The sequence below is a fragment of the Lissotriton vulgaris genome, chromosome 5, assembly GCF_964263255.1.
Source record: "Lissotriton vulgaris chromosome 5, aLisVul1.2, whole genome shotgun sequence".
Lineage (NCBI taxonomy): Eukaryota > Metazoa > Chordata > Amphibia > Caudata > Salamandridae > Lissotriton > Lissotriton vulgaris.
Window position 1 is genome coordinate 1,927,353,113 of NC_141693.1, and position 27,688 is coordinate 1,927,380,800.

Consider the following 27,688-nt stretch of genomic DNA (forward strand, 5'->3'; position numbering starts at 1 on the left):
GCCCGGAGCCTTGCCGTGCTTCAGGCGAGCAATAGCGGAGATGACTTCCTCCACGTGAATATCCCTCTCCAGGTGGTCCGCCTGGGCGGAATCCAGGGTCGGGAGGGTTACGGAGTCCAGATAGGTCTCAGCCTCTCCCGGTGGGGAGGGCTCTGCAGCGTACAGCGCCTCGTAAAAGGCACGAAAGGAATCCGCCACCTCCGCGTCACCGGAAACCGGGACCCCATCTACTCCCACTAGCTCTTTTACTACGTTGCGTTGCTGCGCAGCCCTGAGCCGATGGGCCAGGAGCTTACCGCATCTATCTCCGCCGGTGTAAAAGGCATGCTTCAAGCGTAACGCCGCATACTCCGCCCGGTCCAGGTCCAACGCAGAGAGGAGTTTCCGCGCCGCCTTCAGCTGCCTCCAAACACGAGGAGCCCCCGTCCGGCGGTGAACCTGTTCAAGTTCCCTGACCTGCGCCGTTAGTTCCTCCCTCTTGCGTTGGCGCTCCTTGTCCTCCGCCGAGGAAATGGAGATAAACTCCCCCCTGATAACTGCTTTCAAAGCCGCCCACTGCGTTGCCAGGGACGTATCGGAGTTGTCATTGTGGGTCAGGTACTCTCGGATGACCTCCTCTACTCGCTTCACCACCGATTTCTTATGGAGAAGCGTGTCCCGAAGCCGCCACATCCCTCTGGAGGGGGGGGCCGCCGGCCAAGCAAAGACTCCGGAGACCGGCGCATGATCGGAGAGGGACAATACCCCGATGTCCGCCGCCATGGCGGCCGAGCGAAGCGGGCCGCTCACCAAGAGATAATCTAACCGCGAATAAGTGCGGTGTGCGTGGGAAAAATATGAGTAGTCCCTATCGGTGGGATGCATGGTGCGCCAGAGGTCATGTAGATCCATCTCAGCAATCTGGTCTTGCACCGCCCTAGAAAGCTCCCCCGTCTGCGGAAAGCGCTGGGCAGACCTATCCAGGGTGGAGTCGAAGACCATGTTCAGGTCTCCCCCCAAGATGATATGGCGATCGGGCGAGGCAGTAACGTCCACTAACACAGAGTCCAGGAAACGATCCTGGTGGTCATTTGGGCTGTAAACGGAACCAACCGTAAAGGCAACACCTCCCAGACGCATGCGATACACTAGAAGCCTCCCCTTCTGCTCGGCATGTTTATATAACACCTCACCCCTGAAGGAGCTGGCTAGGAGAATGGCCACCCCCGCAGTCTTAGTCGCAGCCGAGGAAAAGAGTTGCGTGGGGAACTTGGCAGAGCGCAACCTATGGCAGTCTTTAGAAAGTAAATGGGTTTCCTGCAGGAGGCAAATATCCGCCTGCGACCCCTCCAGCAAGGAAAGGATCGCCCTACGCTTTACAGGGTTATTCAGACCCTTAACGTTAAGGGTCACTACTTTCAGGGGCGGCATCGCTCACAGGGAAGCAAAGCGCTATACAGCAAGCGAGGGATCAGCGGGAGGGGCGCGCGGGGCAGGGGAGCAGGGAAGGCCAGGATCGGCCTCGCATGTGTTCGGACAGTATCGGACGGGACCCCCCCAGCATCAAACCAGATCTTAAACCCCCCCAAAACCAACCCATGGCAACCAGCCAAAACCAAAAACAAGAAAAAGCACCCCATTGTCTCAGTCTAGCCCAAGAGGGCGAGACTGCAGAAAACAGTCAAGTGGACGTCCAGCCACACACCTCCAACCGCTCCCCCCCAACCCCCAGCCCCAGCCCAGCATCATGGAAGCTAAGAATCTCTCCCCCCGGAGTAAAGTTAGGCCGTCTGGACCACGCCGTCAGATTCAGGCAAGTTCCTGGCCGCAGTCCTCAGGGCCTCCGCCATATCCGCCCTGATAGTAGGGGAGTCAGGACGACTCGCTGTCGCCGACGATTGGCGCCTCCTCGATCTCCGTCGGCCCCGCCGCTCAGGGCGCCTCCATGCAGGTGTAGCTCCTTCTTCCTCCGTAGCTGTGAGTCCCAGCACCCCACAGACATCCTGTAGGGAGCGCAGTTGATGTAGCACCCCATTCCATCGAAAGATAAGACGGAAGGGATGACCCCAGGAATAGGCCGTCTCATGCTCCCGCAGAAAGTCCGTAGCGATGCGGAAAGACCGCCGCTTCTGCAGTGTGATGGCGGACAGGTCTTGATAGAGCGCCAAGGGTCGTTCCCGGAAGGACAGTGGCTGCTTCCTGCGGGCCTCCGTCATAATGCGCTCTTTTAGGGGGAAATCCGGCAGGAATGCCAGGATATCAGGCGGGGGTGCCGATGATTGGCGCTGGCGGCCCACTCTGTGTGCTCTGTCGATGCGGATCGGAAAGTCCGCTCCTTCGTCCAAGATGTCGCGGAACAGGTCCTGCATATAGGCCACTAGGTCCGCACCCTCATCCGTGGACGGAACGCCTCGCACCCGGATGTTATTCCGCCTGGACCTGTTCTCTAGGTCCTCCGCGTGGGCCTGGAGCTCGACACACTGCTCCCGTAGGCGGAGGACGTCCTGTTGGAGGTGGACTATCTCTTCGTCGCGACGTTGGGCCGCCGTTTCCACAGTGTCAACCCGCTCGCCCAGGCCTTCGACCTCTCTACGCACTTCACGGACCTCTCCGGCCACTTCGGTCTTGAGAGTCTGAAATTCCTCCTTGAGGGAGCTGAATAAGTCCTCCATGAAGGACCTCGTGACTGGTGGTTCGCCTCCGGCGGCGTCCGTTGAGGCCCGGGAGGACCCCGGGGACGGCTGCGTCATGTCACGTAGTTGCTGGGCCCTGCCGAGCATTTCCGGCGAAGTGCGATCTCCTCGTGCCGCGCCTCGCCTCCCAGTCATCTTGGCCTCCGTGTTGAATGAGGCCCAAAGCCAGCCGCTGTGGATGTGCTCAGCTGGCCGTGGGCACCAGATGTGAAGTCCTCACCAAGGACAAGGATAGTGCGCCATAGGCGACAAAATGGCGGCTCGGGTCAGGGCGAGACGGCCATCGGGCCAGTCAGGGCGGTCAGCAATGATCAAAACGGAGGCTTCCAGCCGTGTGCTCCCAGGAAGAACAGCAGATGTGTAGGCACCAGGATGAGCCAAAGCGCCCGTATGACAAAGGCGCGGGCGAGGGCCACCAGTTCCAGTTCCACAAAGACAAGATGGCGGGAGGGCGGAACCCAGGAGGGCAGCCCAGGCCAGCAAGGCTATGGGCGACCCTCAAACCGCAATGGATCGGGAAAATGCGGAACTAACGTCTCCCAATAACACCGGCCAGTACGCCCGGTCCGGGCACCGCTCAGACTCCGTCGTCCTTCGCTTCCAGGCTCGGGGTCCGCAAGGCGTCACACACCGACACCCATGGCCGGGGGGTGGCTCGCCGCCGCAGGGCTGGGGTCTGTCGTCTAGCGATGGTTCTTGCCACAAGGGCGCCGGCCAAGAAGTCTCCACACTCCGCGGAGTCCGTCTAGTCCGCTCCCTCGGGGTCTCCAGCTTTCAGCACTCGGCCCAGCCGAGGCGCGCGGACAGCGCCGCAGTACGCTCCGCCTCCAGGTCCTTCTCCTCGGGGCGACCCAGGCTCCACTCCCCGGAGCGATCGTTGAGCAAACTTTTCGGGGACTTCCCCCGGGGCAACAGAAGCCAAAGTAGGATCAAAATGTGCCCCAAGAACTCCAGCACAGTTCTCTCGCCCGCAGTGCAGCCGCGGGGGGAGAGAAGCGCAGGAATCGGGGCTTGAGCTGAGCTGGGCCGGAGGAGCTACGGGAGGAAGCGTCCGCTCACCCCGCCATCTTGGCCACGCCCCCAAAGACTTACTTTTAGACTTGAGGACGGGTCTGAGGACTTTTATGAAGTCCATGGCTCTGGTGACAGCATACACAAATTAACAATATCACCAGGTGTTTCTTTATCCGAACAACTGGTTTGTTAAAGTGCAGTCTCATTCGGTTGCTGGAAAAGTCACGAAAGCCTGACTTGCACTCGTTAGACCTATATCTGAACGGAGAAAAACCTTCCCTCGTGGCATTTGCTCATTCAGTTCCTGGAAGCAGAATTAGGCACAATATAATGACAAGCATGTCTGCCAGGCAAAAGAATTCATAACTTCAGACGATGGCAAGGCGGGTAAAAAAAAGGTAAAGAATTGCAACCAGGCTCTTCAAATCTTGGTTGGGAATGTTGCACTCATGAACTTGACTCATCAATAGGAAGGTAAATGACTTGTTAATGATTGTGTTAATGATCAAGACAATCAGGATAGACTTGCAGTCATTCCTCACACTTCTGTTCTGGCAGTTATTGATAAGGATGAACAACTCCACCTCCATGTTTTATATGTACACAAACAAGGATGAACTAAGTCATCGGTGCTTTCGGAAGAGTCTTTGGAACTGGTTGTGACAAGTAAGCAGAACATCAACCAAGAATCAGCAACACGTGGGCAGACTCTCTTAGCTGCATGGTTACACACAGCCATGCAAGTGATCCGCAAGCTCTAGAGCCCTTCTCCTGATTCGTATAGCACCAACTTGGCCTCATCATAGCGGTTCACAAACATCTGTCTGAATTATCCTTCTGGGTAAGCAACTGGATCTTCTGACCATCAGGGCAGCAGAAAAGTTCAGTCATGATCAAGCTTCATCAGTTTATCCCCATAGCCACTAAACAGCTAAAGTTCTCCACTTAAGATATTTCACCTGAATGTTGTACCATCCTGGCTCATGAGACAGCAGTGTTAATGAAATGATACAACTCACAAGAGCAAATGGAGAAGATTCTGCTTACAGTCACAAAAAAATCACTGAAACCTGTAACCTCTAGACAAGCCAAATCCTACCATATCTGCTGGATTTAGCTAGTAAGAAAGAGTTCCTTTACAGCGCATTTTCTCTGTTTCACAGCTCTACAGTGCAATTGACAATTCATCTCTACTTTCTGTGTAAATAATCTAGGAATTCCTTAAACAACTATTCATAGCATACCCAAAGCGAGATCTCCAGCAGCCAGGTGAGTACTCATTACAGTAAAAAGTCAACTGATGAAAGGTTTCAATGCACTTGGCACCTACCACTGCACGAGACCCCAAGAGGAATGTTATGAATATCTCTTCTGCTACTGAGAACTTTTAGAGCCATCTTCATATTTGCACCTTTAATGTGACCTCGGCTATGGAAATGACTGTCTGTTGATGGCTCAGAATGAACACCAGTGATACCTACAGATCAACTGTTTCATAAATTAGTTTCTTTAATTTACTTGGCACTTTATACTGGATGAGTACCTAGGAGGAGCTTTGCAAACATTGCGGTAGCACCTCTGTCAATATACTTTAAACATCAGTAGCAACCCTGGGACAATCTGTGTTGACTCTCACCTGCACCTTTCTTGTTGGCTCTGGCCACAAAAATGATTGCCGAAGGACAGCTAAGAGCTAACATCTGTAGCAGCCTGGGACATGCTGTTTCTCTACATTACATTTGTAACCAAAATGATTACGATTGGGAGTGCTTAGGCCAACTATAACAGCCTTGTACAAGTCAAAATAATTAACTTTGCACTTTACACCTTCCTGCACTTTACATCACTTTGCTTTACTCCCTTATTATCCACTCCGACGCGAAACATCTGTGCTATATATTCACTTTTCTAATGCATCTGGCACATATTACTATGTGAGTAAACAAAGAGGTAGGCTATGAATCGCACTGCTGCATTGGTATTATACCACAAATACTGGTAGCAACCTCGGGGTGACTTGTGCTGGCTCTTATCTGCGCTTTCCATGTTGGCCCTGGATATAAAAATGATGGCTTATTGATCCTTTGGATCCATCTTCCTCAGTAACTCTGGATCAACTGCTCTAATTATCTAAAAATGTGTATTATGGGGGTAGATCAAGCCTTTTGCTATAACTTTGCACAGACCATAAAACCACGTTTGCCCTCTGCACTTCTCATGCATCCTTCGGTATATAGCTCTGCTCTCATTCCTCCGCTGCTCTTGCTATGCGGCGGAGACACTGCCCATAAAACCTTTGCTCATTCTGTATTATTTTATCCGCTTAATGACCGCAATCAATCCCCTCGGAAACCAGGCATCCTCACTATTTTATGCGCTCTAACAGCAGCTTAAGTCTAGTTTTAAGCTGTGAGGCTTATTTACAAGCCCCTTGTACTTCCAGTACATCACTTTTTCCCATATTAAAAGTGACACACCAGCAGAGCAAGGGGCTTGAAAAATAAGCCCCGTGTTCGAATGTGCGACATGAGATGCTTATTTGTAAAGGTTTTAATTAACTGCTTTTTTTTCTTTTTTTACTAACTGATGAAAAGCCAGTTTGAAAGTAGACATTACATTTCTATCATGTTGGGTTAGGGAGGTTCAACATATTTACTAATTAAGAACCCATTTATTTCTCTGTTTTCATATGAACAGTGTTGTGCTATGCACCAATTTAAAACTACATTTAAACCAAAAGTGCCATCAGACTTTCATCTGAATGAACCTGTAATTTTGACTGCAGTGCTTCAAAACCTAAAATTCTTTGGTCTTCAGCAGAAAGGTAGTTCTCTTTTTGAACAAGGAATTGCAAGGTGGGTCGCTGCTGCCATTACCTTTTGTCAAAAAAGCTTATAGTCCCATCAATAATACAGTGACAGCACATTCAACTAGATGTGTAGCAGTGCCAGCAGCAGTCTATGCTGTGGTACCTTTGGTACATCAGTAGAGCAGAAACAAAGAATAGCCTCCACCCCACCTAATGAGAAAGTACTACTCATTGCATACAGAAACGATCAGAGAATCAGCAGGTGGGTAAGAAGTTCACCAACAGCTGTTTCAATCGTAGAACCTCTTTCTGCTCCATGTAAATATGATTATATGTTCTACCTAAAGTCTTTTTCCTTCACTTGACAACATACTTCTTAACACCATGTTGTAAACTTTTGAATCTATCAAACATACAAAGCTGAAGAAGAAACAAGTTGCTTACCTGTATCAACATTTCTCCAACATTATCTTTCATAGATTAACTTGCGAACTCGCCCTGTCCCAGTCAGAAACTCACCCATTTTATGCATTCTTTAACACATTTGCTAAAAATGTGAGGTATGGTGGCCTGTTGGAAAGAGTAATGCCCAGAATGCATTTGTCTCATTAGCTGACAACTGAGGTGTCCACTTTGTGTTTGTTTGCTCACTAAACTGACACTGAGCATAGCCTTTTCAGGCCTTTGAGACTAATTACAGCCATTTGAAGGCTACTGTGAAAGCCTCAGCTTTATGACAGAGAATGATTCACGCATGGAAATCTATGAAAGATACCAGTTCTGGAGAGATTTAGTTAAATGTAAACAATGTTACTCTCTATTCTGGGAAAATATGTGGATGTCAGGGAAATTCATTCCCTTATGTCATGAACTATGAAAAATGTTGACTTGTTTGCTGGTGCTGGTGTTTACTGGTTGTATTTGTTCTTTGTACCAAAGTAGCACAGTGGGGGCACCAGTAGTTGTTTGTGTGGACACTGGCACTGAAATTATGTTTCTAAAGGTTTGAAACGATATTGGGCCCTGATTACAAGTTACAGATACTTGTGGAAATATTGTTTTTCCAAAAATATAATATAACTACTGCACCCTGGCACATTTCACCAACGAGCTGGCAAAATTTAACTGGGAAAATGTGCACTAGAAGGCAAGACACACAAACATCACTCATACATCAACTATGTTTTTCCCCATCAATAACAGAAGGTATTTACCACATGTATGTACTCTGTACACCCTTTAACTCATCCTAAATTGTGTAGGACTCCCATAAATGGCCCTCAACAGAAATCACATTTCTCCAGTCTTGTATCTTTTATGGATTCACATGCTTGAATCGTCCCCGTCATCATGGTGTGAGTCCCTCGATAACAGTAAAAATACTTGAACATTAGCACAGACCTCCATATGAAAAACCGACGGCATCCAAAGTTCAGCCAATCAGAGCAGAGACCCTAGAGTATCCTTACCCTGCAGAGCCACTATACCTCAAATTTCTTACTGAGCGTTGTGTAATAGGGAGTCGCTCTGCTCAGTGACAGTGTTTTTTTCATCCAACTTTGGCTCTCCAGCTATCAGCTATTCTGCAACATCTAAGGTACTCTTGAACTGTGTCTTTGCCTGTTCTTTTCAAGTCATATGTAAGAGCCTAAAAAGATGGCTTTTTAGGCCGTACAGGACCTCTGGGAAGTGTAGACACTTCTCAGAATATCCCCACAAAAAGGGTCTATATTTCCTTTACCCTGACCATAAAGACAGGGAATAACATAACATGTGTGTTTGTAATGTGCAAGTTCGACCAGAAGGATATCTTAGTGTTGAATAACAGATGTTTGTAGTTACCCAACTCAAGGGTACTCATTTTTATCAACCTCCGACGAATGAAAGGCTGAGTGGACCCGACAGGGATTTGAACCTGTGACAAGGAGGTCGAACACAGGCCCCTAAAGAGGATGCATTAGTCCACTGAGCCACCAGACCCGGCTAATGCCAATATTGCCGCACATTTTCAGCCAAAAGCCTCAAGGATATGGAGGGCAGGCTGCTCCTCTGGGTCCGGAAGAAGGCTGCCTTGACTCATGGTCTGAACCGGAGGAGAAAGCTCATTCCTCCAAGGAAAAGGAAGACGGCTCCTCTGCTCACCGTAAGGACTCTAAAAGATCCAAGTCCCAAGAAAAGGAAAAACCTGAGGGAAAACCCCCCCAAAAACTCCATATGGAGCCTATTACGCCTGGTTCAGCGCCGGCTTCTGCTCCCCATACTCATTTCAAGGACTATTTACCTTGCCGTTCGCCGGCTTCATCCTGGAAGATTCTGCCCTCTATGAAGAAAGCTGATGTTTCTTCACCGCACCGTCGACAACCTCATCTGCGACAGCCACCACGATGATGGTCCGGACGTCAACGGCAGCAGCATAGTTAGGCATACAGCTGACACTGATTGCATCATCACCGTCAACGAAGATTTCACCATCAACCATTGGTTCATCGCCGACAGTGTCTACGGCTGCCCCTCTAACGAAGGTCGCCCATTCCACGTCGTCAACATTGCAGATGGCAATATTGTCGACAGCACCGTCGTCGAACATGTCGACGGGCACGTTGACGGAGGGGAAATCTAGCTTGCTGCACCCACCGAAGCAGATACAGGACTTCTCAAAAATATCCCCTTTACCTCAAACTCATCTCCTGGACTTCCAAGAGTCTGAGGATGAGGGTACATTTGACCCTGCTTATAGTACCTCCCAGTTAAGGGTCAAATATCAAGATGATGAGGATGACAAGGACAACGATCCATTTGCTTATCTTTCAGATGATTATTAAATCTCGGATAAAGATCCTTCCTCTGTGCAGCGACTTGACTCCTTCCTGGAGCATTACCCCTATGACAAATAGGAGGAGGAACGCCATCATCTCAGGGAACCCTCTGTTAGTGTTCTTATTTCTTTAGTATCAGACTTACGGCATATGAAAGACGACTAATGTAGGCCCTTTCGTGGAGCTAATACTGCTCAACGGCCACGGCCTCCTCAAGAGGCTCCTATCGCTACCCTTGCTTGCCGAAGCACTCCATAAGGGAAAAAGTATTTTGTCCACCTCTCATCATCACGGAGGGCACCAAGGATAGGGATCATCTGCAGATGCAGGAAGGTGAGATCCATACTCATCTGGATGCTCATGATAAATTGGATAAATATATAGCCTCCATGCCGCCATCTCCTACCCCACCATCTGTGGATTCGCCACCCGCAGATATTGGTGGTTTTCATGATCTATTAGAACGTGCCTCCAAGCATTTTGATCGACCTATGCCATTCAAGCAGGCTGAGTGTTTCCTCTACGATTTTAAACCAGGCACTCAGAGTACCATTAATGCAATTCAAATAGTGGATTTTCTGTGACAGGATGGCCTCAAGCTCATGGGAACACCAGCATCTATACCAGCTGTTGTACCAATGTGAGACAAAAAGTATAAGGCCCCTGAGAACTAGCCCACATGTATTATTGGGCATCCTAGGCCGGATTTGGTCATTATGCAGGCTGCACAGTGACGAGCCAAAAATCCATTATTTCCATGCACAGCTACACCGGATAAAGAAGGACGCAGTCTTGATAACATTGATAATAAACCGATACCAGGAAGTTATTTTTGGATAACTTCTGGGTCGCGGTAAGAAGCTTCAACAAGGACATGCAAGTAGCATTCTAGAGAGCTCCCGCAGCACCCAATGGAGTTTAATTAAAATACCATAAAGTTATAGGTAGAACCATGACCTATAAACCCGTCGATTACATTAAATAATAAAGAAGAAGGGTAAGCGACATTAACGTACCCAATGTGTCAAAGCGATCTATCACGTTATTGCTATGACTACAGTCCTGATGAAAGTCCACTGATCTTTAGAGAGACCCATGGACTGAAACATGTCAACCACTGAAATCATCCTTATATATGTGCGGTGGACCATTCACACATCCACCAGAGCACCTCACACTGTTTTTAATCTTACCTCATCCTGAAGAATAAAACAAGAGTACTGGATAGGTATTTTTAATTTATCACTTTTTTCCGCTAACACTATCGAAGTAATGAACGTCAAAGAACTAGATGGTCTCCCTCCAGGTGGAGGAAGATTGACTGCCTGGGGAAGGGGAAACCCAGGCGGAAAAGGGCCCAATGATAAAACCAGTTACCTAATCTTCTCATGCAGAGAACCAAGATATACCGCTCCCCCATTGTTATAGTGTATGAGTGCCTTTGGACAGCTCTTATAGACCCTGGCTTTTTCAAGATAGGTGGTTCATTCTCTTTTCATTATAAACTATTAAGCTTGGAAGCAGAATGAATCACTTCCTCTTCCTCCCTTCTCTTGATTTTTTGGATTTCTGAAAGCTAGACAACCAGGGGAGTCCAGGGTGGTGTCGCTTCCTTGAATCCCACAAGCTTTTCTAACCCAGAATTCCATGCAAACCCCAGATTTTGTGCACAAATCACACATTTCCACACATTTCTCTGAGGGCAAGTTCCAGAATACGTGTGCATCAACAAAATCCCTACCATCTAGCATTACCATACCTCTCCCAATAATAATGGTTCCTTAATTGTGTGGTTGAGCCTTTTGTCTAATTGTCCTTGACACGAGTGGATGAAAAACGGTGACCATATGAAGACAATGTGCTCTTTGCATGGTGCCTGGTTTGGACGGTTTCTGAAACTGAAACAGAACTGAAACATGCCCTATGCCCTTTGTCCTCTGCAGTAGCCCAAGGAATAGATTTATGGAACTCTAGGAGGAGATATTTCCTTGTCAATCATCTATTTACTCCTTCTGCCTCAAACGCCAACTGAGTGAGTGCAGCAGCTAACCTTTCATTATTTTTCATTACTTTTATAGTATTGAGAATAAGCATGCAACCCACACTGTTTCCCACATAAGGCTTGCCTACCAAATATAATTATTTCACACAAAAATCTGAGCGATAGTGGCCTCCAGGGGGAGTGGTGTTCATGGTGTCTTCACCTGACCGGGAGTGGTGCTCACAGTGTCTTCACCTGACTGGCTGAGGTTTGTGTCTTTTTGAAAATCCATACTAATATAATAAAGAGAGAGCCCAAACCTTTGAGGCAGGTAATCCCAGAAACCACAGCACCAATCACAACACCCAATACAGCGTTGGAAAGGGCAGTTGCAGCAGAAGGACATAGGCTATGCAGACGCCATCCATATACATTTAAAAGGTAAAAGAACCGTGCCAGCAAAGTAGTCCCTTGTGGGCCTGTCTGCGTTGTGCTGTGGGCGTGTGCTGGGGGCATGACAAACGCTGGGGGTGTGTGGTACGTTCCGCCCTTCATGCCATGTCTCATATCGTGTGCTAATCCCACCCTGCTCCCTTTAAATACCCCTGCACCCCATAATCATAACCCACCCTTACTCCTTAAAATACCCCAACACCCTTAAACACTAACCCATCCTAACCCTATAAATATACCCTGTACCCCAAAACCTAAACCTATCCCTAAACCCTAAAAATACCCCTGTACCCCAAAATCCAAACCTAGCCCTGAACCCTATAAATACCTCTGTACCTCAAAACCCAAACCTACCCTGAACCCTAAAAATACCCCTGTTCCCCAAAACCCAAACCTAGCCCTGAACCCTAAAAATACCACTATACCCCAAAACCCAAACCTACCTCAGCAGTGCACTGTGAATCGGAGCGTTTCACAGGCCTGTCACATATAAGAAATGCTATCAAAACGAAATCCTACAAAACAATATACTACTGGCCGGCAGCAATTTATACCTGGACAACGTCGGGACGGGCTGCTAGTAATTCATAAAATAATAATGTAGCCAAGTTTAAAGACTTCCAGGCTACTCTTAAAATTGTACTTTTATTCTATAAGTTCTGAGGGACTCCCTACTCAATTACACAATGAGGAAGATGAAAGCATGTGCATCTGTGAAAGAGGCCAGGACAGGAGAAGTATAGAGACAGGTAACTAACTTTTTGTTTTGCTTTTCTTGGTGCATCTTTCACACGTTTTCACTGCAGATATAGATCACAGCTGTTGGCCCCCTTCAGTCAGTGCCTGAGCTTTGGGAGAGAGAAAGATTCCTTGCATGTCTCTGGTGATCATGCACCTCTGCCTCGATAACATCCGAGCTAGCTGTATTTTTTTAGAACCCTGACTCAGAACACACAACGATCATGCTTGTACTGGAAGTTTTTGTGTGACGTAGATTGAGACCAAGAGAGGAACCCTGAAGTCTGGGCAGACACACCATGTGCACTCTCCTTATTGAACGTGACTACTGCAAGCTTGCCGGGGTGTAGAGGACTGACTGTGACGTCAGCTTAAGTGTTTCAGGTGGCAAAATCGTCCTTTTTACCTGTCCCTGCTGGGGGAAATGACCTACTGGCGTCTCCCAACTTTTTAAAGAGGTCTGCCAGTGTTATGTAGCTTATTCATTGCCCATCCTTGTGGGATATGGATGTTACATGTGTTAATCGGTCTGCTTGGGTAGAGAATGCGTGTGTGAGACACCGATCGATATAGCCATACTAAAATCTATTCTGCATTTACTATCTCTTACTGGTACCTAAGATGGAGGGCTGGAGAGAGCCCATACAGCAGATGTACACTGCAGGCCTCCTTTAGGACATTCCAGGGATCCTTTGTAGTAGGTGAGACTTTCTGTGTGCTGAGGTGAGGAGACAGAGGGCCCTTTTGAAGCCTAGGAAGGAGTCAACAAACTTCTGAGAAGGGGCATTCAGAGAGCCCTACAATAAAACAAGAATGGAGCTGAATAGGTGGCAGACTATGATGGTTGATGTAGTCCACTAAAGACCTGCACCATAAATAATGACGGGTGAGTCCCAGATGAACCAAGTGCACCTAGAGCACATACTGTGCTAAAGGAGTGCCTGAGGTTGAGGCCTTTCCTGAAGAATCACAAAGTGCTTAATAGAATGTGGTATCTAGAAGAGACCCTCACAGATACAGTCTAGGTTAGGAAGTATGTCCCTGACAGTCTATTATCTTAATACCCGTTCTCTTGTTAGACATAGATTGGACATTCTTTCTCAGTTGATCTCAGAGAAACCTAGTGTTCTTCTGCTAACTGAGACATGGCTTACCGATGACTCTGGCCCTGATATGTTAGCGGCCATTCCTAATAATTATTATATCATTCACGCTTATTGCACATCAGGCAAACTAGGTGGTGGAGTGGCAGCCATTATCCTCTTTGATCTTACGGTCTGCTCTTTACCTAGTCTCTCCCTCAAAGACACTGAAAACATTGTAATAAAGTTTGAATCTCCGTGTGATTGCTTTGTTTGTGTGCTACTTTATAGGCCTCCTGATAAGATGCCTTCCTTTCCTTTAGCACTCAGTGATCAGATGGCGAAATTAGTTACTGATCATGCTAAAGTCATACTTGTGGGTGACTTAACTATTGGTTTAATGACCCTCATGAAGGTCCACACTCGTCTGAAACGTCGGACCTTCTAATGAATTTAAACTTCGCACAACAGGTACTCTCTCGTACTCACCAGAAAGGGCACATTCTGGATCAAGTTTGGACTAATGGCATAACTACTTCTACTCCTACCATTATGCCATGTTGTTGGTCCGATCATCAACTATTGAAATTTACACTCAGCTTTCGGCCAAGTGAGAAACTTAGCATGCCTAAAGGTGGCCTTGCTAGGAAATGGAATTCTATAAATAAAGAAGACTTTCTCTCCATGCTTTCTGACACTGCTCCGTCTCAGGGGACAAACATTGAGACCACGGACTGCCGTGTAAGTGACTGCCGATTTTACATTGTGAGAGTAATCTCTCCTATTTGGTGCATTTGGGGAAAGTTATATTATTGTTACCACCAGTAACAACCTCTGAGTCAAGTACGTCCGTTTTCATTTCAGGTAACAACATGTTTTTACTATACAAATTTGTGATTATTCTTGTTATTGCCTACATTGGTTTTGTTCCTCACTATTAGACCATGTTATTAGTGTAGTGTAACCAGGAATTGTGGGTTGTGCTGGTAAAGTGTTTTGCTACAACTCGGGTGAGAGGTCGCTCACCGGCGTGTTTCTGTGTGTCTATTCTAAGGTGTACAAATGCTCTAGATTAACAATTCCCGCGCACCAGGGATGGCAGTAGGATTGGTTACTCCTACTTAGTGTAATCTCTTCAAAGGGATTGGTACATGGTTTAGTTAGTTCCCATGTTGGATTCTTAGTTACCATTTTGGACGCCATTGGGACAGTGTGTTACTCATATTGTATGGGGGTATGTAACTTCCACGAGGGGGGTTGCTTCATGTGCTTGTTTCACAAGTTTGTACTTAGGTGTACTCCTATGCGGGGTTGGTTGTGGGATCCCTGTTACAGTTGTGCACAGTACCTTTATGGTTAAAAGTATGGGTGACGACCCATTTGTTTGGTTTTCCCTACTAGTGGGATTATGTTCTAGGTTATTTTATCTTTAGCACTATTCTTGGTTATCCTTTGGGGTCATAGTGCTTTTCATTTACAGAGTATGTGGAAGATAATGCTATGTTCTTATATGAGTTAAAATGCAATGTTCTTATATGAATTTAAAAATCTCGTTTGAAGGGGGATGGGGATTTTGCACTTATGTTGTATTTATCTTTACCATCTTTCCTTTTCAGAAAGTTTTTCTCTTGTGATGTATTTTTGTCATCGCTGCATCCTAGCGTTTAGCAATATGTTCTAGTAATGATTTCTTATCGCTGCATTCTAGAGATTCGCAATTTGTTCTATTGTTGAGTTTCACCTCTTTTAATGATCCCATCCTCCTCGCCAAAATAATGTTGTGTCGTTGGTGGAAAAGACACCAGGAGCCAGGATGTATTCTTAAGTCTTGTTTATTAAGTCATCAGTTAAGGTAACAACATCTCTGTACTCCAGCCAGCCTAGTGTGGTACCAGCCCCACCAGGAGCAGCCTCCCCAGCTGCTCAGCCCATCTCCCAACTGCCACATTCATCCCACTCAGTCACCCAGGCATTCCCCGCATCAAAGGCACACCAACATTCTAATACTAAGACACACTCTGGCTGAGCAGCTAGAGGCAGCGGGCTAGAATACCTGTTATAATTATGTAGAATACAACATTAATATCTCTGAATGGTTACTGAACTCTAGCAATAAGCATACTCCGCTGATAAGTCCAAAGACAGCGCGTCCGATTGATGCACCAAGATGGTTCTCTTCTGAGCTTAAAAATCAGAAACTGTCGTTACGTCAACTAGAGAGACAGTGGTGTTCAAAGTATTGTCCGGAGAAAAAAAGTATCTATATTGCGGCCAGGAAAGATTATAAGAAATGCATACTGACCGCTAAAGCCAGCTACTTTTCCTTACGTATCACCAATTCCAATAAAAACTCTAAAGAAATATTTAATATAGTTGATGAACTCTCCAACCCAGAGAGAATCTTATTAAAGGTTCCTCCATCCCAGACACTGTGCGATGCTCTCAATGATTACTTCATTGATAAAATCACTACCATAAATGATAATATCCCTAAGCATCCTTTCATTCCTAGCTCCCCTGCTCCGCCTACTAGCAATATAACACTTAATCACTTTCCTAGTATTAATACTGAAACCTTCCAGAAACTCCTAACTACAGTCAAATCGGGTGCCCCCCCTAACAGCTGCCCGCCCCACATATTCAAAGACTGCCTTACAGTTCTCTCTGGCCCTGTTCTTACCCTCCTGAATGTCTCCTTATCTACTGGCCAAGTCCCTAGGGCTTTTAAGAAAGCCATAGTTGTACCCCTCTTAAAAAAACTTGGAGCTGATCCTACGCTCCTATCCAATTATCGCCCTATTACCTTGCTTCCGTTTCTTGCCAAGATATTGGAGGCCCACATAGCGAGCAGCATTTCTGATTTTCTGGAGGAATCCAATTATCTTGATCCTCATTAGGCAGGGTTTCGGGTGGCTCACTCCACCGAAACCGTCATATTGGCAGTCCTGGATACTCTCCGAGATCGGGCTGATATGGGTTCTCCCCATGCGTTGGTACTGCTGGATTTATCCGCGGCGTTCGACACGGTCGACCAGGCTATTTTGGTCGACCGTGTCGGACTTGCGGGTATTGGAGGCGTGGCTGCTGGCTGGCTTGCTTCATTCCTGGATGACAGGTATCAGGCAGTTCGCCAAGTGCCTTTTCTGGCACCACCGCGGAAAATCACTTGTGGAGTCCCACAGGGATCGGCACTCTCTCCGCATTTGTTTAATATTTACATTTCTCCCTTGATTAAATCTCTTTTAGATAGGAATGTGACAGTTTTAACTATGCGGATGACCTACAGTTGGTCTTTAAGATAGATGGCTCCCATAGCTCGGTGTCGGACTTTCAGGCCACCATGCTGCATATACAACAGTGGATGGACCATAACCATCTTAAATTAAACTCAGGGAAAACAGAGATCGTTTTGACAGGGGACAGTTATACATTTTGTAGCCCTTCTTACTGGCCTCCAGCGCTGGGTCCTTCACATTCCCCTTCCTCTTTGGCTAAAACCTTGGGAGTCTCCCTCAATAACCAGCTTACATGAAAATCACAGGTTGGTAATGTGATCTCTAAATGCTTTTTCCAGTTGCGAAAGATTAGAAAGATACATCGGTTCTTCACTCACGATGCCCTTATCCATTATGATTGCCACTGTTATGTCGCATTTGGATTATGCCAACTCAGTATATTTAGGGATGCCACTCTATCTCTTTAAACGGATGCAGCTGGTTCAGAACCAGGCAGCACGGCTGATATCCCGCCAGCCAAGATGGCAATCAGTTACGCCTCTGCTTAGAAAATTACATTGGCTCATAGACATATTCCTAGTCGAAACCTTCGCTTTGCCCATCTCTCGTTACTCACTTTTCCTACTTTCAAACGAGTTAGACAGGGAGGCCGCAGATTTGCGGTCCTTGCCACCAAACTCTGGAATTCATTCCCCTTGGAAATCCGGTTCTGCACTGACATCTTAAAGTTCAGAGGCCTTCTTAAGACCTGGCTGTTTGTGCAAGCATACAATTAAACTCTTTTTTGGTAGTTACTCGGTCTATTCAGCGCCATGAAGCCACCCGGTGAAAGTGCAAACCATCATATTAAGCCTGTGCACAGGAGTTTCACCAGTCTGAGCTCTGCACAGAGTAGAAGCGGCCCCTCATGTTCACAGATGAGGACGCCCATGTTGCCTGACTTATTGCAACCAAGCTGGGTTTTGAGCTCTTTTTTTGTTGGGGGCTAGTGTCTGGGATCACGGATGAACCCAAGACAGGACTCGCCCAACTGCGACATGTGCTACAATTGCATAGCTTCTTCATCACTGGTATTAGCATGATTACTAAAATGTAGTTGGTCAAGTGTAAAAGAGGTGTACTTGGTGCTCAGTTTTGGCCTCAATAATAAGACTAAATCCAGAATATCAGCCGTAAATGCCTCTGATTATTACAATCTAGGCTCAGTATCCCCAATTGCTCTGGGACTGCTGAAAGAATTCCCATACTGGATGCTCTAGCCAAGAAGCCAGAATGCAGATGTGAAGACTTGCCTGTAGCTGCCCTTTTTACAGTAAACAAGGGTCTAACTCACTACTGTTAGATCTCCCAAGGCGAAGGTGAATAGACTGAGCTCCGGTCTGTATTCCGGCCAATTTAGGTAGAAGACTGAAGAAGCACTAGACCTTCACTTATACACCAAAAAAATGAAACCGCCCTCGGGCACAGCTGATAGGACAGGCACTGGACCGCAGGACAACACAGAATGCTGCAGCACACTAGGGAAGAAGAAAACGGGCTGCGCGCGCTCAACCTACGGTTGAGTAAGCATTGGTATGCAGAGTTGGGCGAGCAACTTAAAACTTAAGCCAGGCTCTAACCTGAAACCTGGCTCTGGCTCAGCTCGAGGTCCTTTTAGAGCTTCGAGCTATAACTATCCAAGTGGCTTCTACCTGGCACCTTCGCTTTCCTTAGCAGGGCCGGACTGGCTACCGGGCGTTATGGAATGCTGCTGAGATGGGGGCTGATTCCGTTGATGGGGTCCTGAGTGTACTGAACGAAATTCGTTTTGCTTGAATTATTTCGAAGTACACGCAGGTCTCCATGAACGAAATCAGCCCCCATCGCAGTGAAATCAGCCCCCAGCCCGGCAGCATTCTAAATCGCCCGGTAGTCAATCCGGCCCTGTTCCTTAGGATGTGGTATTAGGGCCAGAGCTGTAAATCTGGACCTGGGGAACCAAGTTTGAGTCTCGTGTCAGCTCAACATCCTGTGAATCTGGTTGAAACACTTAATCTCACCATACCTATAAAGCATGAATGCGACCTTGTGTAATGTAGCCAGTACTCATGTAAAGCGCAGCGAGTTTGTGCAGAAAAATGTACAAAGATATCAAAACAAATCGTGGAAAAATGGAAAAACAAAAACAAATAGACACCCATGTAGTGTACAATTTGTACAAAGTGAAACCAGAAAACTTCGACAGATCACTGCTTCCCTGCTTAAATTGTGTAATCTTAGGCAAATATTTTATTTCAACAAAACTCATTTTTCTTCATTATCGTGTATGAGAGCAGTTTCAAATTCGTGAGTTCAGAATACCAGTTGTACAGAAACCCATTGTGTTTGATTTAATAGACTATATTGTTGCTCTATAATACTCTGGGGCACATAAAGGGTTTACATGACAACTGAAGTGCATCTTGGCTCACTAATGGTTCCTGTTGAGAATCACTTTTAATACGGACTTCTCAGAGGAGCTATTATGTGACTTATTATTGTCAAAGCCTCCACATGTTAAAGAAATACAATAGTTTTTAATTTTTAAGAGACTTTATCATATTTTACATAATGTTGTATGATTTGCAGGGCTCGGCTCATGCATTGGCTCTAAGAGCTGAGCCACACACATGGATCGGCTCTGGGTCTGCTCTCCCTATTAATCTGTTGGCTCGCTCACCTCTCAAGGGACCCGTGCTAGCCTCAATCAATCAATCAGGGGTTTGTAAAGCGCTGCTACTCACCCGTGAGGGTCTCAAGGTGCTGAGGGGGGGTGGGGCTGCTGATCCGTCTGGGTGTGGAGGTTCAGTTGAAGACCCAGGTCTTGAGATCCTTCCTGAATTGGGTCAGTGACAGGGAATGCCTAAGGTGGCCAGCCAGGTCTTGGTGGCGAGGTAGGAGAAGGATCTTCCTCCGGTTCTGGTCCTGTGAATTCGTCGGACTGTGGCCAGGGCACGTTGGGCGAAGCAAAGTTGTCTGGCGGTAAGTGGAATGAAAAGCAATGGTTTAGATATGCTGGTCCTGCATCGTGGAGAGCTTTGAAGGCATGTTTGAGGAGCTTAAAGGTGATTCTCTTGTTGACTAGGAGCAAGTGGAGTTGTTGCAGGTGTTAAGTGATGTGGCTGCGGCGTGGGATGTCGAGGACCAGTCTGGCTGCAGCGTTGTGGACGTTCTGTAGTTTCCTGATCTGTTTTTCGGTGATGCCAGCGTAGAGTGCGTTGCCATAGTCGAATATGCTGGTGATGAGTGTGTGGGTGACCGTCTTTCCAGCCAGGACAGAAATTGTTGCACAGCATATATTATGCCCAAGATACAAGAGACCATGCTAAATATGGGGTTGAAATGTTGACGCCCTGTAGCTGTCTGGACAAAACCTCAACTTACCTTTAGTCACTTAATCCTTCAAATATCACTCAGCATGAGCACTTACGTCACACTTCTGCACATGCTGGAGCAACTTTCATTGACATGTACATAGATTGTCTAATGTACCTTGGACATAATACATGTTGTGTGCAGTAATTTCTGCCCTATCTATGTGTTTTCCCTTTTGTTGTGTATTGAGTTATACCTTTGGGCCCCTTAAAGAAATGTAGGTTCTAGAGAACTGCTTTTGGTACCAACAGGGCCTTGCTTTGTATTATCTCCCTCAAGGAACACATTGCTAAAAACACGAAGATGACCTGTTACCACCTCTCTCTTCAAAGTGTAACCATTTCTTCATAAAGCGACTTCAGAACTGTGGCATCTGGATGCAGGTAACACCTTGCTCCATTGCCACTCTTGTCCAAAATGGAACCCCTCAAATGCATCCTACATACCATTCCCAGGGCCTCAGGAAATATGATAACATCACTCTCATCCTGATGAAACTCCATTGGCTGACTTTAACAGTCAACACTATCTTCAAAACCAGCTGCGTAATTTGCAAAGCCATCACAACCAGTGCCCTACTTATCAAGGAAGACAAGGTCACCGTATTTAGTGGTTCTCAGCACACCACCACCAGGACATCATCACACTGCTGACTAGGAAGTGTAAAAAATAAAACACAGTGCAACTGGCCTTTTCCATCTATGTACCCAGAATCTGGAACAACATCACCATATGCAAAACACTAGACAACACAGGCCAAGCCTATCTGTACAGCTGCGTACATTTCTGCTGACCCCACAAAGGCATCTCCGCTCAGCCGGAGCCTCACTAGCATGTCCCATACTCTGAAAGTGTTGAACGGCCTCCAACACCACATTAGAATCTCCTCCTCTCCTATTGATTGCCACTAGATGCTGAAAATCTGACTTTTTAGTAAGTACCCTTGAAGCTTCTCTTACACCTGCAAAACCAAGAGAATACCCTCACACTTGATAGGGTGCTATAAAAATACACATAACTAACATCCCCTTATCCATGAGGACAGCCCCAATCTTGTTTTAATTTCGGAAAGAGTTGAAGACTCACCTCTTTAAAGAACATTACATCAGTATGCATTACCCGTCTACAACCCAGCTACCTCGCCTATCACTCATTGAGCTTATGCATGTCTTTGACTTCTAGAAATACCATTTTCTTACACATATACATACAGTGACTACAAGTCCTCAATAATTCAATAATATGCAAGCATTGATTTATTTGTACACTAACATCAGCAGAATAACAGATGAAGAGAATCTACCGCCTTTCTCAAAGTGCCTCTAGGATTAACAGATCATATAATTAACACTATATACTGAACCTGCCCTTACTTGTTGTCACAGTCTTTGTTGTTTCTGGTCCTAGTGTCTGGTCCTTCTGAGTCCAGATTGTGACCAAGTACTCCTCGCCTGGGACTAGTCCCGATTGGTTGAATGTAGTAACAGTGCTCCTCAGTCGGCTTGAGAGAACCCCATCATCTTTCTTCTGTAAGAGAAGCAGACTCAACAGATTACTGTACTGTACTGTATAAATCTTTATTCGGTAAATTGATCACCATAAAAGACAACAATATACATTTTAAAATACATTCCATCAAGTTATACTAGCAGCAACAACGGTTGACCATACTTAAAATACGACTCAACACTGACATAATTGATAAAACCACAGACAAGAAAGATACTCCAGGTACTCTGATTTAGCAGCTTCAAACAACTCCACTCAAGGTAGGTAGAGGCCTTGCAATCATTCCCAAAGATCTTGTTCTAATGATCCAGGCACTACCTAAAAACTTTGCCACCCCGCATATCAATGGGGTAGATGATAGATCCGATGTAATCACTCGTAATGCCGAGCGATGGCACCTCATCCCCAGACCTTTACATACTGGTTTCAACCAGTTTTTCCGCGCCACTTTATACGCGGGGCAGGCAAAAAGAAGATGGGCCACAGACTCTTTAGGGGCCGCACAACCAGGACAAGATCGCAAAAGGCCGCCCTGGTTGGACCATTTTGAAGTAAATTCGCGTACCGGGAGGGTACCGTACCTTAATTTTAAAAAGAGGGACCTGTCTAGAGGCTTAGTTATCAAGTCAAAAAAGGGTTCAAGTTTCCTTGCACTCTTACACTCCAGAAAGGACTCTGTAAGTGAACCCCCTGATATACCACGTAATGCTTCAGCCTGAACCCAATCCCAATATATTTTCTTGATAACCATTTTGGGCGGGGGCGCTTGAGACTCCCAAATATCTCTCAAACCCAATTGGGAGACCAATAGCCTCAAATTTTTCAACCAGCCAATTTTACACCCAGAGTCGAGTAAAATTAGCTCGTCCAGCACCTCAGCGTATTTGGCCAACTCCTTAGTCCTTCTCAGGCGAACCCAAAAAAGCAATGGTCGCAGCCTCACTATATCCTTTAGGGCACGTCTACCAAGGTCTAACCGCAAGGGGATAAGCGGAGTGGAAACAGGGAGTGCCACCACATCTCTAAAAAACTTATTTTCTGCTAAGGTTAGCTCATTTACATTGTCGAACCCCCATAATTCGGAGCCGTACAATGCAGCCGGGAGTATCTGGCCATCGTAGATGGCCATTACCGGGGACACTGGTTTGCTAATTGATGCCCGGTGCTCTCGTAAGACCACCCCCGACACTCTTTTGTGGCCCAATAGCATTTTCGCTAAGTGATCCTTCCAGGTCATTCGGCTATTTAGCCGGATCCCTAAATAGTCGAATGCCTCGACCAACTCCAAAGGAGTCCCATTAAGCAGAAAGTTGTTTTTAAAATTTTTGGAGGGTGAAAAGGCCATCAATTTGGTTTTAGTGGTGTTGATGGTTAGGCCCCTCTCTGTACAAAAGGAGGAGAAACGCTGCAGGAGTTTGTGCAGGCCTATCGGGGACTTAGCTATCAGTAAGGTGTCATCAGCAAAGAGTAGGGTCTGAATCTTTTCCCCCGCCAGGGTTGGGGCATCTGTCTCTTCTCCTCTCAGATGGTCCACCACTCCATTCACAAACAAGGAGAAGAGAGTCGGAGCCATGACACACCCTTGACGGACTCCACTCCTCACAGGTACCCTATCTGTCAGTTGGCCCTGTGTACCCCATCTAATCCTAGCGTATGTCCCCTCGTGGAGTCTTACAATTAATCTTAAGAGTGAGCCAGGAAAGCCCATACCTTCCAGAATCTCCCACAGTTTAGCACGGGGGACCAGGTCGAAGGCCGTCTTGAGATCTATGAAGGCCATATATAGGCTCCCCTTCTTGATGGTAACTGCCTTCCAATAGATCCCAAACAGCCGAAAGACCTGATCCATCGTGCCCACCCTTTGTCGAAATCCGGCCTGCAGATGAGAGAGGATGGCTTCCTCCTCCATCCAGTCGCCTACCCTGGCGATAATGACCCTGCCAACCACTTTCTGGATTATGTCTATCAGACTAATCGGTCGGTAGTTGGCAGGGTCATCTCTTGCCCCCTTCTTGTACACTGTGACCACCTCGGCACCCTTCCATGAATCTGGCACGGGGTGTCCCTTTACTAACAAATTCATTATGGTGGCTATTAAATTTGCCCAGGCTATGGGTTCAGCAATCAAGAGGTCCCCAGGGATCCCATCCGGCCCAGCTGCCTTTTTGGGCGTCAGATGATTAATTGCTGCCACTACTTCGGAGGCCATAAATAAGCACTCCGTCTCCCCGTCAGGTTCCCTTCCCTCCCCACAAGCAACCAAAGGGCCAGATGTATCTTCACTGCCCCCATACAGAGATGAAAAGTGATTGAACCATTGCTGGCAGGTTATATGGGTTGCTAATGGCTGGGATTTGCCCTGTCTAGCTCTATTAATTAGATCCCAGAATAGTGTTGAGTCCCTCCTGCTGACGGCGTCTGTTATTTCCCTCCAGTGCTCCTCCTCCCACTCACGCTTTGCCAGAGCAATTGCTCTCAAGTACTCCCTCCTGGCCGCTCTAACCAGAGTAGGATTCTTTGAGAGCAAGGCAACTGACAGACTTTTCCTCTTCCCCCTGCAGTCCGTAGAATACCATGGGTTGCAGGATATGGGGGGCGACCTATTAGATCTACGGGATTTCCCTTTAGAGGTGAAATAAAGACTCACTTGATCTATCGTGCCTTTATATGCCGAATCTAGTTGTAAAGAAAGGCACGGAGGTCTAGCAACCACCCGCTCCATTGCTTCCAAGTCCCTATACAGGGCTTCGATAGTAAATTTAATGGTCTCTAGTTGGTCTGCATTTAGCTGAGCCTTGTCCCACTTCAATCTACGATTGCTTTCGTAGGGGATGATCTCTTTGGTTAGTTTCAGCGGTGCACTCATCCCTTTCTCTTTAGTTTTTCCCCATTTAAACTTGCAGCAAAGCGGATTATGGTCGCTATCCTGGGTGGGTACCACCTCCATATCAATAAGGTCCATCCACATACTAACACTCATTAGAATATAATCAATTCTGGACGGGGCCGATAGCCTGTTAAAAGTCGATGCACCTAATATATCAGACCGGGTCCTACCATTAAGAGCTCTTAATTTGTGCTCCCTAGTGAGGGCGTTCAGTTGGATTGCCCTAGCAGACCATTTCCGGATGGGGGGTACCGTCAAGGGGGGGATAGACCACCTGGAGTCGTCCTCCTCAGTACCTAGTGGGTCATCACCAAGAAGAGGTTCGAACGTGCAATTAAAATCGCCACCCACCATAATTCTAGCTGAGGGAGGGCAATTAGCTAGAGCAGAATCAAGGCTCAAAATGGTTGCCGATGTATTATCCCCCACAGCCCCTCTAGCGTACACATTAAAAAGTTCGAGCCTAATCCCCTCTATATGACCCCTGGAAGAAAGGTGCATTAAATCATTACACTGGGTGTCATTAGAGGCCATGTCCCAATCTAGGTCAGTTCTTATCCAGACTATAAGACCTCCTGCTGGTCTACCTTTCCCTCTGCTTATCGCTGGGGAAAAGAAGGTTGTGTAGCCAGATTTATCAATTGGTATCAAACACCAAGTTTCTTGGAACAGGCAGACATCGAACTTCTCGATGAATTCATGCCATTCAGGAATGTCTAGTTTCCTTTTTAGCCCAGCTACGTTCCAGGAAATCAGATTTATTACCCTAGACCCCTTGTGCACTAGAGAGTACCCTTCCGTGATCACCCCCCCCGGCTCCATTCCCACACCTCTAGATTGGTGGCTGTTACAAAGTTGCCTGTCGGGTTCAGCACAATCAACAACAATAGACATATCCGGGGCATCAAAATGGGGCATATTCGAGTGGATTACATTAGGGTCATCTGTGGTGACCTCCTGGGAATTGTCACAAATAATTCCTATTTGCTGGGAATCCACTCCATGTCTACCACCTCCCTCCTCCATAGGCTGTAAGCATCAATCGCAGTCCTCCATACCGCTGAGCTGCGAAAACCTGTTGAAAGTATCTAAGGGGGTGAAGGGTCTGAGATGCTCCATTGCACCATTGTGGCTTGAGTGATGACTCTGTGGAACCGTAAACCAACCAGACTGACCATTAGGGAAAAGCTGATGCTGGCCAAATACCTGATGGGTGCTATTATAACCAAACTGCTTGGGCCATGGGGCATAAGGTTCTTCCCTACGTTTGGGGGGGTAAGGAACCGACCTCGGGTAAAAGTAGGTTAAGGGCCTAGGTATAATAGAGTTTCCTCCTCCTGCATATGGCCAGTTTAAAATATAGTCCACTGCACGGGGGTCTCTAAAATTGACCACCACTAGGTCCCCGTCAATGTCTTTCCTAGTGTTACCCAACCACGGGAGCCTTCTAACATGTACAATATCTCCATCCACATTTGGGGCTATAGGCCTGAATGTCCTCAGCCAACGGATTATTTTATTTTTCAATTGGCCATAACCTTCCTTCTTATTGTCTGCTAATGGAGGAACCCCGGTCATAACTACTACATAGGGCACCGCCTGGGGTGGAATTTCCACTTGAGGTACCCTAGTTAAAGGACCTCTAGGACGTCCCCCTTCCCCCTGTCTCTCGCTACTAATTACTGGGGGAGCCTTTGTCAATGGCTTTTTGGCGCCACCTTCTGTCCCTGCTACAGAAATGATGGGGGTCATTGTAGGATTTTCTTTATGAATAGCAGGCGCCGTCTTTCCCTGATGCTGAGACGACTGTTTAGACGGCTGGAGTAGAGCAGCGGGGGTAACTACTGGGGGTATTACAGTCTCGATAGACGAGACCCCAGTACAAGGTATTAGTTGTGTTCCCCCACTCCCCTGAGCCCTGGTCACCGTGGCCATACTATTTAAGGCAGCCTCTACTAGGGCCAATCTATTTTCGACTTTCCTAAGACTCTCAATCACGGGTAACAACAGAGACCTCAGTAAAAGTTCGAAATCCCCTGCAGGTGGAGGAGGAGTCGATGAGTTTATAAGTAAGGGCCCCTGACTGTTATCTTAACCTGCTGTATTGGGGACCTCCACAAGCGGAGTAGCCACCAATGGTAATGCCTCGGGTGTTACAGCAGTTGCAACTTCCATGGTTGCCCTTACATGCGGTGAAGATAATTTAGGGCCTTTGCCAAAGTCTAAATGTGAAATTTTAACTTTGCCTTTTCCCGCCCTTAATTTCCTCCTTTTTTTATTTGGTGGTGGTCCGTGTATCTGTGCAACCACTAGTTGCTTGGCTTTCAGTGATTTAAGCTTCAGGGGGGCAGGAGGGATCTGAGTAGGGGGGTCAATCACTATAGGATCAAGGGACATACCGGGTGAAGATGTGCAGTCACGCAGTAAAAGTGGGAAGCCTTCTTGACTAACGGTTTCCCTCCCAAGGTCAATTAAGTCCCCCTCGGTGAACAAGGATACAGACGCAGAGTCAAGAAAGGATCTGTTTTTCAAGCTTTCAATTGAACGCCTCCGCTCAGCCCTGCGTTCAGCCATGGTCAATTCCTTCTCCCCCTCGGACAGTACCTTGGGAAAGTAATTGTCTAGAGACCCATTGCGAAGTTTGCCCTTCTTCCCAGGTGACCCCCCAACAGGTAGAGTAGCCATTAACTAACCTGTAACACAAGCCTACGGAAAGAGTTTTAGAGAGTGGGCCCAGCCCGGCCTGCTCTGGCCTACGAGGGCCTCAGAGGGCCCGCCCTTTGCCCGGGCTTCGCCCCGGGCGCTCCCGCGCGCTCCCGCGCAGCAGGGCTCTACAGTTGATATTGGCCGCTTCCACCAGTTAGGTGAGGGGGCGGGACGATGAGGGAGAGCAGCCCAGGTGACACGGGCTCGGGGTTTCCCTTGGGCTCCTGGGAAACGGAGTCCACACCCCGTCGCTCGCAGCCCTCTATCCCGATCTGCAGCAAGAAAGTCTTCAGCCCAGGTCCTAGGGCGACGCGGGACCCGCGGAGCGGGTTCCGCTAGCAGCAACGATGACGCAGGCTCCCGGTGAAAGCGCTGAGGAACAACAGCAATCC

At 47.2% G+C, this 27,688-nt stretch overlaps 1 protein-coding gene across 15 annotated transcripts in view; it reads right to left on the reverse strand.

Moving 5' to 3' along the window:
* The window catches only part of TNXB (tenascin XB), a 743,838-nt gene that overhangs the window by 298,819 nt on the left and 417,331 nt on the right, over positions 1 to 27,688 (reverse strand). For all 15 annotated transcript variants that reach the window (XM_086924531.1, XM_086924530.1, XM_086924535.1 and 12 more), the window contains exon 5: positions 21,568 to 21,721. In XM_086924531.1, coding sequence (XP_086780657.1) covers positions 21,568 to 21,721 — 154 coding nt within the window. The remainder of the gene's footprint in view (positions 1 to 21,567; positions 21,722 to 27,688) is intronic.